This window comes from Psammomys obesus, unplaced genomic scaffold (genome assembly GCF_907164565.1).
Source record: "Psammomys obesus unplaced genomic scaffold, mPsaObe1.curated_primary_1811, whole genome shotgun sequence".
NCBI classification, from domain to species: domain Eukaryota; kingdom Metazoa; phylum Chordata; class Mammalia; order Rodentia; family Muridae; genus Psammomys; species Psammomys obesus.
Genome location: NW_026590490.1, coordinates 312451 through 325153, shown reverse-complemented (window position 1 = coordinate 325153; position 12703 = coordinate 312451). Strand labels below are relative to the sequence as shown.

Genomic DNA, 12703 nt, shown 5'->3' with positions numbered 1-12703 from the left:
AAAACTCCTCCCACTGCCCAAAGGTTGTAAGTCCCTGATTTAGGAAATAAATGCTCCCTCACTTCTGGTCTCACTCACTTCTGGGGAAGGAAGGGCTCCTTGAAGAATAGTGGCTAAATGCCTGAGCTTGGCTGCCTGCCCAGGGCTTAGCTGCCAACCAGTCAACCACCTTGCAGTCACCTGTATGCAGAATTGCCTCTCACCGGACCTGCCTTCCAGTAGGTTTCGGGCTTTTACCTGCACACCTGCCACTAATACAGAGGCTTAACTGAAGGGCTGTAACACTGCAGTATCATCACAGGTTTCAGAATGTCGAAGCTTCCACTGCCCTCTGGTACCAGCAATCATATTTTAAATGAACTAACTGTAATGGAAAACCTCCCCTGGTTAGACAGGGAGTCTGGCCTAGAGCACAGGCCTCGTCCTAAGCGAGCTAATCGTTCCTGAAACAGAACCTTTTATTCCAGGGGTTCCTCTGTTCCTGTCCAGGACCTGTCAGCAGTAGAAACACTCATGTAAATCTCCAATTCAGCAGCAGGAAACAAAGTACAGCAGTGGCACCCTGCAACAGCCCACTCTACCGCCAGACACAGAAGGACAATATAAGATACACAAATGTAACCAGAAAATACAGTTGGACGTTAAGTTCTCTAACCTCTAACATAAACCACCATTTTCTTCTACTGTAGTTGCCGCAAGCCACATGAGCATTAAGCCCATGACTGCCAGCTAAGGAATGTTAAATATTTAACTTAAATAAAGCCAAAACTATTTCAGAACATTCATTCTTCTTACCACTTCAAAGCTACTGTGGTCAGTATGGGCACCACTAAATTTTGTTATTTAAATACATTAAATAAAATTATCATTTCTATAGCAAAATTTCATACTTTGATAACCGAATTTCAAAATATTGGTTAATTTCATAAACAAATGCATGTATAAATTCTGTGCATTTAAACACTTTTTTTTTTTTTCTAGAGCATAGGTCTTTGGCTTTAGCTGGACTGCTAAAGTAATGCAGTAGGAAAAGGTTAAGCACCCTAACCTGGGAGAACAGGGCTATCCTTGCAGCCTCAGTAGCTCATCAACCCTAGGCTATGTATTCAAGGTTGGAACAATAAGCCACCAAGCTAGGCATGAGATGCTAGTCACCAAGGCAGATATGCAGAACTTCTGCAAATCATGTCACAGACCTCTGGCTCAGGTATTCCTAAATGCTTCTGCATACAACAGTGCCTCATGGGGTTCTCTCAGCTCTTGTCTGCACGTTAGTTTCTGACAGGACATTAAGACAAAGAAAGCCATCAAGTCTTTGGTGTCCTCATTGTTTCTTGTCTCACTGTATACCATTTCTGCCTGTCCTGTTAGCAGCTAATGAAGACATTATAAAGTCTTGCTATACTAAATGCACTCAAAGGAGTCTCTCGCTGAATCTGAATACAACGCAGTTGTAGAGGTGATACCCTTCCCCCAATTCTAGACATGAAGAGACAGGGAGGGCGATCCCAACATTGGGATCATGAGGGATGATATGAACTCTTAAGTCTCTATTCCTCAGCCCATCCATAATCACCTCAAGAGGTTAAAAAAAAAGTAAATGAATGAATCAATGAGTGGTGTCTGGCATGGAGTGGACACTTGGTGTCAGCCCTAAGTACCATCTCAATGCTCTGCAGCTGTGCTAGGTACTCCATAAAAATCCCATGGAGTTATAATATATGGGGCACTATAACAATCCTCCCACTGTTCAGTTGTAATTTGAGTCCACTTAACTGATAATCAATAAAGTTGGGATATGTACTTGTATGTGAACTCAAAGTTAACCTAGAAGGCCTAGGAAATAGAGTAAAAATATATATGGAATCCTAGTGGAGAGACAGAATCTCAGTAGGTCAGGCTCTGAGCGACTGGGAAAGGTACTACCATGTCAAGGCCCCAATGCCTAACTCAGCTTCCCCTCTCCTCTTCTGCTGGCAACAACATCAGCCCTTCACCAGGGTTCTCAGGCTACCACACACCTTAGTTTCAGTCTTCATTCCTGTTTCCTACCTTCTATCCCAGGGATCTCAAAAATGCATCCCCAAGTCTCAAAGACACTCTGAGACTTCAGAAATAGAGAAACATTGCTTGCCGCACTCCAGTGCACTCCACAGATAGGATCTTCCTAATCTCAAAGGAAGCCCTCTCTAACCAAGAAATATGCCCTTCTCTGACCCTGAAGCATCTGTCCACTTTCACCCATAGCATTTGTGCCAACCACCTGTTCAGTCTGAGCAACGCATAAAGCAGTTATCCTAAACCAGGCCTGGTGTCTGGCACAAATCAAGTCCTGCCATAAACACTCGCTGAACTGATGATTAAATAGGTAAGAGGAGAACACAGGGACTGATATGAATCTTAAGAGCAGATATTCCTGTGGATATTTTGCATAATGGAAGTCAGAGTGAGTCAACGTCTTCCTAGAAGCAAATTGCTCACCCATGTTAAATAAATGAACTCTTCGGAGCCATTTGCGTCCCATTTCATCAATCACCTATTCCCCTGCGCTGACTCATGCCCCATTAGAATGAAGTCATTTGGCTCCCTCAGCAGAGCTGACAGCCAGTAGATTTCCTTGGCACGGAGGAAAGCTACAGTGCCTGAGGATGGTGGGCAATGAGACCCACCCGCTGAGCAGGTGCCATCAACCCCCTCCACCAGCATCTCCAAACATGGAACAGCTCAACAGAGGGTCTCTCTACACATAGTCTTGCCACTACACATGGTACACATCTCCATGTGTGGCTCTGCAGTGCATCCTCCAAAGCCCTGGGAATGATCACCCTGCTCACCATTATTCTGTCTAATCAGAATGTCCCTGAAACAGAACAGAAGGCAGACACAACTCTGTAAGCAAGGCTTTGGGCCCAAGTTAAATCTGCACAATTCTCTCTTGTGAATTCTAAGATTTAGCAGAGAAACCATGCACCCATTTGGAAGTGGCTGCACTAAGTCAAAAACAGAGCCCAGAGCTCAGAGCCCAGAGCCCAGAATTTTTGTTCTCAAAGTCCATGGCACTCCCTCAGTTTTTCCAGAGCCTCCTACCTGGTACCTATTAGAATCTCTAGTATTTTCCCCAACCAAAGTCGCTCCTCGTGGTTGCTGAACCCAAACTATTCTATGATGGATTCTGGAGCATCCAACACAGAGGAAACTTACTATCATGTTTCCATTATTCCTAATCCTCTCAGGAGAGATTAGAATCTGCTTCAAAACCCAGGAAGGTGGAATACTACCATCAGCAATTAAAAACAAGGAAATCATGAAATCTGAAGGGAAATGGATGGAACTAGAAAAGATCTTCCTGAGTGAGGTAACCCAGAAACAGAAAGACACACATGGTATATACTCACTTATATGGGGATATTAGCCATATAATATAGGATAAACATATTAAAATCTAGAGTCCTAAAGAATTTAAACAATAACGAGGACCCTAGGGAAGATGGTTAATCCTTATTCAGAAGGGAAAACAGGATAGACATTGGAAGTGGGAGAAGACAGGGAACAGGACAGGAGCCTACCACAGAGGGCCTCTGAAAGACTCTACCCCTCAGGGTATTGAAGCAGATGCTGAGACTCACAGCCAAACTCTGGACAGAATATAGAAAATCTTATGGAAGAAGGAAAAGACAGAAAGACCTGGAGGGAACAGGAGCTTCACAAGACCAACAGAGAGCCAAAAAGTCTGGGCCCGGGTGGCCTATAGAGACTGATGAATCAACCAAGGACCATGCATGGAAAGGGCCTAGATCCTCTACTCAGATGTAGTCTGTCGCAGCTCAGTCTTCATGGGGGTTCCCTAGTCAGAGGAGCAGGGGCAGTCTCTGGCATGAACTGGGTTGCCTGCTCCTTGATCACCTCCCCCTGGCAAGGTAGCCTTAATAGGCCACAGAAAAAGAGGATCCAGACAATCCTGATGAGAACTGATAGGCTAGTGTCAGATAGTAGGAGGACCTCCCCTATTAGTGGACTAGGGGAGGGACATGGTGGGGCGGGAAAGGGAGGGAGGTTAGGACCAGGAGGAGATGAGGGAGAGGGCTACAGCTGGTATACCAAGTGAATAAATTGTAATAACAATAATAGGGGAAAAAAAAAAAAAAGACCAGGAAGGCACATTTCCAAGAGATCTGGTGACCTGTGAAATGCCAGGGATCTTAAGTAGCATGACTGACATCCTGTACCCAACAAGGGCAAGGGCACATTCTCTCTGCCACCGATTCCTGAATGACTTGAAGGAAACACGTGTAAAGTGCAGACCACAATCTGAAGAGACAGCAGAGCACTAAAGAGAAGGCTTAATGCATCACTTCCTGCTAATCAGGGCAATTTGGTGACCTGGTAGATGGATGGGGCCTATTTCAGCAGCTGTGTCACAACCCTGTAACAAAGACATTTATTTCAATACTCACAAAATGCAGCCGCATATCCCAACCACCTCAACAACCAAAGTAGAAATCATGACTGTGGTAAAGTCACATATACCGAGGGAGCGTCACCATTTTTCTTCAGTTTCCTGATCATCATTAATTCTCAGGATCACACAATGCTTAGCAAGAACACAATCAACACCGTAGCCTTGAGCTCTTTATAAAAATGGGCAGAGGATAAATCCTAAATCAACACAAAATGGCCAAGGGCATAGCAGAAGAAATCCATGTTTTCTACACAGAAAGAACAACCATTTGAAAAGCAATCCTTTCTTGAGGGAATAGAGCGAGGACAGTAAGGCTGCAACAACCAGTTCTTAAACTGACACCAAGAAATTTACAATTCTGAAGTGTAGTTTACAATTCCTTATCCACAGTTTGCAATTAGTCCTGCACAACAGAATTAAAACCTTCACCAAGACCTCAGCATTTTGCACAGTAATTTAAAAATGGCCAAGATATGGACACTGCCGAATGTCCATGCAATGTCTTGGTACATGTGGTTGTATGAGGGCCAGATATCACTTAGCACAAAATAAATAAAATAAATGTTAAAGTATTCAATCTGCTTCATAAAATTACAAACATTTTGTTCAATGAACCATACAGGACTAAAATGTTATCATGAAAGCAAAGTTTATTAACTAAACCATGTAAATCAGTGAAGATGTATCCCTCTAAACTACCTGTTTTAGTCAGAATTCCTGTTGTTACAATGAAACAGGTCATGTTACCATGACCAGAAGCAAGTTGGGGAGGAAAGGGTTTGTTTGGCTTATACTTCCACTTGGCTTGCACTTGTAGTTCATCACTGAAGAAAACCAAGACAGGAATTTAAACAAGGCAGGAACCTGGAGGCAGGAGGCAATGCAGAGGCCATGGATGCTAACTGGTTTGCTCAGCCTGCTTTCTTACAGAACCCAGAACAGGCAACCCAGGGTTAGCACCACCCAGAATGAGTTGGTCTCTCCCCCTTCAATCACTAATTAAGAAAACATACTACAGCTGGATCTTATGGGGCTATTTTCTCAATTCAGGAAGATTCCCCTCTTTCAGATGACTCTAGCTTGTGTCAAATTAGCCAGGACACTACCTGACCTAAACTGTCTAGTTGCAAAACAGGCCACTTTATTAGAGGTCCTGTGCATCTCAACAGTTCTTCTAACTTTGGTGCAAATCAAAAAACAAAACACTGGCTAAGACTTAGTTCTTTGATTTGCCGTAAATAGAATGGCAGAAACAGAAGAAAAGTCCAGAACCCAGATTCTCAGGCAACACAAGGGCTCCTTCTCAACCATGCTGACATTTTCATGAGGATCCTCCAGAAACCAAAACACAAAATGGCCAGAGCCAACAGGAGCTTCACTGTTCATCCAGCCATGCTCAGGATCAGGTCTGTCATTGCAGCACCATAAAGGTACTGTCTGCAAAAACACTTCTGTGCCTACTGGAAAAGACATCCCCGCCTACCAATCCACTACAACCACACAGCCACTCTGGCTCATCCCCATGGGCCTTTAACTATCCATTCCACAACTGGATAACTGCAGGGTGATATGGCACAAGGACAGCCTCCAGCTCTACACCAGCCTAAGGCCTACATCTGTCCTGTTGGCCAATACCTGTGCGTCCAGTTTGTTTATTATTTTGAGAAACGCCATTCACAAACCCACAAATCACAATCAACCATTCATTGGAGAACTAATTTGCCTAATTTTTAAAAGGTTTAAAAAACTTGACCTACACTCAACATCTCTTCTTTTGTAGGTCAGGCTGCCTTACTGCCTCATTTAAATAATCACTTACGCACATATCCAGAGCCAAGTATACAGCTGAGCACTGGATTTAGAGATAAGCACCAGTTCCTACCCAAGTGTCTGCCAGTGGTGCTACACCTGGCACAGGGGAGGAAAAGCAGAAGGATGGAGCCAGTAACAGCAACTAAAGGAAGAATGTGCTCCAAAAGGGGCCAGTTCGGTGCTGTGGGGTCAGGGAAGGTTATCCTAGACAGGTGTTTGCAGGGATACTATGAGTTAAAAGATAAACTAAATATCAAAGCAGGTGGACAGACATAATTATACAAAGGCACATGGAGACACCAGCAGTGCTTTCAGGTATCAGCAAGCTCTACAATGCATCTAGAGCAATGGAGACTAGACCAACAATGCGGGGCCAGATGAGCAAATACCAGCATTTCAACAGGGCAACTTTCTTACTGCTTAGAATCCAACATTTCTCAAGAGACAACTCTTGATGGAACAGATACCAGGCTCTTCTCCCAGCAAGGTAGGATTTCTCAGTTTCCCGTGCATAGCCAACATGAATGCCTGGGTGGAGGATACTAATTTGCAGAGTTGCTGGACAAACCCTTCCCCTCCCACCTGGTGTAAGCTCAATTACCAGCACGAAGGCACTGGAGAGTCCATAGATCAAAGCACTTATCAAATAAGTTGCAGAAAAGACCATGAATACATTCACATGTGAATGCCAATTTCAGTCAAGCTTGCCTTGGAGAAGATGAGTTTGCTGCCTGGTGACTGCTGCGAATACTTTTCTGTTATTAAGCCATTGCTCCCAAACTTGAGCTCCTCTGCAGTTATTAAATAACAGTTCTGCTGTATTGCTTCCAAATCTTTTTCATTGGATTTCTAAGGAAATGAAACAAATCATAAGAAAGTTTTCATCAAGGAAAGAATATTAAGAGATTTTTTCTTAAACTCTTTTAGGGGAGATATTTTGTCACAAAGTCCTTATGTCCCCTAAATAATTCCATCATCCCAAAATATTAAGCAACTACACAACTGGGATGCAATTTCATCTGCATATTATGACTGAGTCAAAGCAGGCAGATTGCCAGCAAGGTGGCTGAGAACCATGACTGTCCATGAACTGCCCTTACTCAGCACAGTGACTGTCCTTTGTGAACTGGTTCCATCCCTAGGTCTACCTTGTTCACTGAATGAGCCCTAGGTCTATTTCCTACACAGTCAACATGTCAAATGAGTAGAGAGTTTATATGTTTAAATCCAATAAAGTCTTAGTCTCCCTTGACACTACAAACTTGATCCACCCACATGTATTAGGGGGAAAAGGCTGAGCCTGAAAGTAGCATTAGTGTGTGCTCATACATGATGCTCGTTCTCCATGACACACAATGTTTCTCGTGGACTCTCAGCATCCTGGCTCTAATAACACAATGCATTGGAGACTGCATCTGTGGTGTCTGGTCAAGTTCAAGCACAGAATAAATTCCCAAGCTGGTGATTACTACTAAACCAGGTTTTGTTCACTCTTTGTGAGAAACCAAGAGATAAGACCCTCTTCTACTTCCTGAGCATGGTACAGAAAAAATTTAACATGTCACTCATTTAGAAGTAATTTGGCACCCACAAAAAAGACATGGACAATTCTCTGTAAGATCCCACTGAACTGTAACAGGCCAACACCACCTCTCTAGAATTGCGTTCACACAACTGCACCTTCATCACTGTTATGTTTCGAACAAGCAAACGACACTGTAAGGCTTAACAAGAAAACAGTAGCCCACTCCCTCCCCAGTTTTCACCTCAAAGCCTCAGTCCCCAGCAAAATCAACTTGGCATTCATTAGGCGCTACTTCTTTTCTGACTTCAAGTGTCAACATGATATTCTCCTTGACTTCTTACATTTCAATTTTACCAACTGACTCCAACCAGACGAGTGTGGGCATTTAGCTTTTGCATCAGCCATCTGCACTTCAAGATCTCTCCTAACAATTCTATCATAACTAGTTGAAACAATATTTGTATTACATTGTAGCCACACAAATACTGCCAAGCAATGTAGCATTCATGATTACACAGCCATGCATTTTCAGTTCTTTGAATTCTTGGAATTAGTACTATTCTATTCTATTTGCCTACTTAGTTCATAAAATTATTACAAACTGCAAATTTTCTCAAAATTCTCAGAAAAAAAAAATTTGCAAAGTCCCTTGCAATAGTCAAATACATCAGTAATTGATCATCTCTGTCGTGTTTCCCAGGAGTCCCAGGTGGCATCCTCCCTCAGAGGCCCAGACTTGGGCTCTCCACTTAGTAGTTCAGCTGTCATTCTGAAATTCCCTTCAGCATATCTAGGACCTCTACTTTCTGGATTCTTCATCTCTTCCTGGTTTATTCCTTCTCTGCCAAGAACCTTCTGCAGAGAGCATGTGAGACAGACAATTTAAGACATTACACATATGAAAAGACCTTGCTCTGCTCTCACAGTGGCTAACAGCTAGCTGAGGACAGAACACTAGGTTGGAAATCACTTTTCTTCAGAGTCTGAAGGCATCACTTGAATATCCTCAGTGTCTAAAGCAGCTGCGGGAATTCTGATGTCATCCTGAGGCCCAGTTCTTCATCCATGGTCTATGCTGGCCCCTTCTCTGGAGCCTTTCAGATCCTTTCTTTATCCTCAAGTTCTGAAATATCAAAATACCTCAGCCTGTGGGTCTTCCTTCATCCCTCATGCAGGGACAGCTGTCATTCCATTCTGAGCCATACCCTCCTGATACCTGGAACGGAGTCACCTACTTTGCTTCCTGAAGCCCCTGTGAGTCATATTTTAGACCTCTTGAACCATGCCTCTGATTTCTAATCTTTAACTTTCCCTATCTTTTTGTCTAATCCCATTTTCTGGAAGACTTACACAACTTTTTTTTTTTTTTTTGACTTACACAACTTTTATCTTAAACTTTCTGACTCTTCCACTGTAAATGTTTTAAGTCAGCAATTATACACTAAATTTCCAACATGGTATTCTTTTCTAGATATCGTTTTTATTAGATTCCGATCTTACTTTATTTTCTCTCTCTCTCTCTCTCTCTCTGTGCGTGTGTATGTGTTTGAGTATGTGTGTCACAGCATGTGTGCCATAGTACTAGTGAAGGTCAGAGAATAACTATGTGGAATCAGATCTCTCCTTCCACTTCTCTGCAGGTTCTGGTGATCAAACTCAGATCACCAGGCTTATGCAACAAGCACTTATGCTCACAGAACCATCTCTTGTATGGGTCTTGATCTTATTTCTTATGTTTTGATGTCAAATTTTTATAGTTTTAAAAATACTATATAATCTCTATTGTTGCCATGTCTAATACATACTTTTTTTTTTTTTTTTTTTTAAGACAGAGTTTCATTCTACAGTCCAGACTGGCTTGACACTTTCTATGCAGTGTAGACTAGCCTTACACTAATGATCCTCTTCTCTCAGCCTTCCAAGTGCTTCCAAGTGATTACAGGCATGAGCCATTTGGCCTGATTCCTATGTATCTTCCATTCTCTTTAAGCCTTTGTCTTGTGTCTTCAACACTTTTCTCCCATTTGCTAAATTTAAGTCACTCACCTTTTAAACACTAAAAGCACTCAGAAACTCTGTGAATGTGGAAATGAACATATCAAAAGTAGCCTTACTGGAAGATGTACAGGTGAAAACCAGCTGTTTGAATGAAGGAACTTCCTCTGCCAGCATTTTTCATGGCATTTACCTCTGGGAGTGCCAATCTCTTGGTTGAGGTCTCCACACTTCATTCACTTCATTCCCTCCATTGCCATTTCTGCTTTCAGTTGCCTCCCATGACCCCCAGGCCAGCAATTTTCTGCTTTACATTCCCCAGAAATCTCTTGCTGGAGAGAAAGAGAGGGTCACCTATACCTGCCTAGAATCCCAGCTAAATCTCCTGTTTTTCAAAGGTACTGGTCACATCTTATGTCTGCTGAACCTTTCTTGGGATGTAGCCTATGCCAGCTCAATTGTTACTGGCCTTTTTTTTTTTTTTTTTTTAGTATGTGCCACAATAGCAAAACTGAACCCTGTGCACTTCCCACTCATTCACACATAACACCCAAAATTTTGTTAACTCACAGCTTTGTTGTACGGTGCTCTTACACTTTCCTATTCCTGCATTCTAGTATTAATGAAGTTTCAGTAGTAGGAGGCACCATTAAATACCTGGATTTAACCCACCACACTTACCTGAATTGAGATTCAAAATTTTTTAATCTCAAAAATTTTCTATGTGGCCAGTAAGAAGTGAATTCCAAAACTAAACAGGAGAAGAAATGGGCAAAGGAGTGAAGGAGCACTGCTAAAGTACTTGCCCCCAGTGAGCGGGCTGGGCACAGGAGCAAATCTAGCTCAGGCTCTACTGTTTATCATGTGACCAGGTTAAACATTTCCCTTCTTTGACCTTGTTTCCCCTCCTACTGGCTGAGGCTAATAGCTCTAAGTGGCACAAGTACAGCCATGAAATCTGCTATAGTAGTAGTGATGGAACAGGCCTCAAACTCCAGTCCTCCAAAGGTAGAGGCAGTAAAGTCAGAAGCTAAAGTGATCTCAGTGTCACAGTGAGTTTGAGACCAGCCAGGACTACATGAGACTCTGTCTCAAAGAAAAAGTTCTTGTAAGAGCTCAGAATAAACTACTAAATCACAGACAGATTTACATATGAAAGGAAAAAGTCATGGTATGGCACCTGAAGCGTCAGGTCCTCCTGGCTAGTACTTTCTGTTGGATGTCTAACCACTTGTTCTTGAGTATGGAACTTTCTATTGCTTTCTCCCAGAAGACTCTCATAATGCTTCTCCACTGCCTTCTCTCTCTCATTCATTTCATTGCGTAGTTTCTCAACTTCATTTCTAAGGTCCTAGAGTAAAAAAAAGAATAAAAATGGAATTAACTTGACAATCTCTTCCCCACTTCGCTTCCCAAGTTATGATAAGAACAAGCTGATCAGTATATCTAACAAAAACAGGCTTCTTTCTCATTTAGAGTTTTACAAAAAACAATTTTCAGAACATCATAAATTTAGAAAAGCCTTTACACACATGGTATTATTCATAATGGTGAAAAACCAGAAAACCAAACAGCTTAAAACAGGGGAAAAATAAGAGAAAATTATAGAGAATAAAATATTTCTAAAAACACAATGATAAGTAAAGACAATCAAGCTGTGTGTATAATGCAATGCTGATTGTTTCCTGCATGCTTATCCAACTGAGGAACCCTCTGAGTGGACACCTCAGAACAGTGAGAGAACACGTAAACAAAGCAACAACAGGTCTTCCATGGTTTTTTTTTTTCTTTTTTTTTCTCTGAGTTTTTTAAAATATTTTTTTACTTTTACCCCATTCTATAACACAAGTAATCAGAAAAGGTCATAGAGAACTTATAATAACACACAAATTCTCTTGGTAGGAACTTTTTTAAAAGACAGGGAAAAAAAAGACAATATACAATAAGATTGCTTACAAGTGCTAGTGAGGTTGATTTTGTGAGGTTGACTGTTTAGAAAAGCAAATGACTGTAAACAATGCAGACCAACAGGAATAAGTTATACACAATCTCACCAACACAACACATATACACATGTGCAGTGGTGGTCAGAAAATCCATGAATTCATAATACCACTTAAAAAAAAAAAAAAACACTTTAGTTGCTCTAACAGAATAAATGCTCCTTAGAGATGTTACTATTCCTAAATGACAAAAATGGAATAAAGGTTAACACAATTCTGGCTCTTTATCAGCTGACTTTAAAGAACATGTGTAATCCTGAATTACCAAGGTGGCTCCAATGTAACTACAAGGGCCCTTGAAGATGCAAGAGATAGCAGAAGACATCTTAATAACTATGACCAGCAGTGAGGATGAAAAGGGGCCACAGGTCCAGAAATTAGTTGGCCTCCAGAATCTGCAGCCTTCAAAAGGAATGCAACCCTAAGAACACCTGAATTTGTTGAATATTGTTTCAGACTTCTGGCTTCTAGAGCAGATTGTAAATCAGTACTGTGTTAACCTACTGTAGCTGCAACATGAATTTAAATGCTTTCTGAGATGTCTAGAACTCCTTCTGTGAATATTTTTGTGTTTAATTTTTCCTGCATAAACTGCCCCTCATGACAACTAGGTAAGAAACAACTATATTTTTACAGGGATATTCACCTATAAAGTAAGAAATAATAAAATCAGATAATTTTTGTAAACATTTTGTAAACAATCACCAAATCAAAGATTCAAATATTTGGAAGAAACAAAAGAAAAAAAATTTTTAAATCTAAGATGTAAGATGAGTCAGATCCAAAATCAGATCACAAACCCATCATGAACTTTGAACAGTAAACCAAAATTCAGTTCTGGAAGGAGTTAGGACTTTTTCTTGGTCAGATGTTTGTTTTAAAACTCTACACATAAAATTGTCCCTTAGT

At 41.5% G+C, this 12703-nt stretch overlaps 1 protein-coding gene across 8 annotated transcripts in view; it reads right to left on the bottom strand.

The window, feature by feature from the left end:
* The window catches only part of Cdk5rap2 (CDK5 regulatory subunit associated protein 2), a 185793-nt gene that overhangs the window by 90203 nt on the left and 82887 nt on the right, over positions 1 to 12703 (bottom strand). For 6 of the 8 annotated variants that reach the window (XM_055607530.1, XM_055607533.1, XM_055607534.1 and 3 more), the window contains 2 exons: positions 10972 to 11142; positions 6980 to 7120 (listed from right to left, as the gene is read on the bottom strand). The exons of 1 other annotated variant lie outside the window; for it this stretch is intronic. In XM_055607530.1, the coding sequence (XP_055463505.1) occupies positions 6980 to 7120; positions 10972 to 11142 (312 nt within the window). The remainder of the gene's footprint in view (positions 1 to 6979; positions 7121 to 10971; positions 11143 to 12703) is intronic. One more of the 8 variants, XM_055607535.1, reaches the window with a different exon arrangement.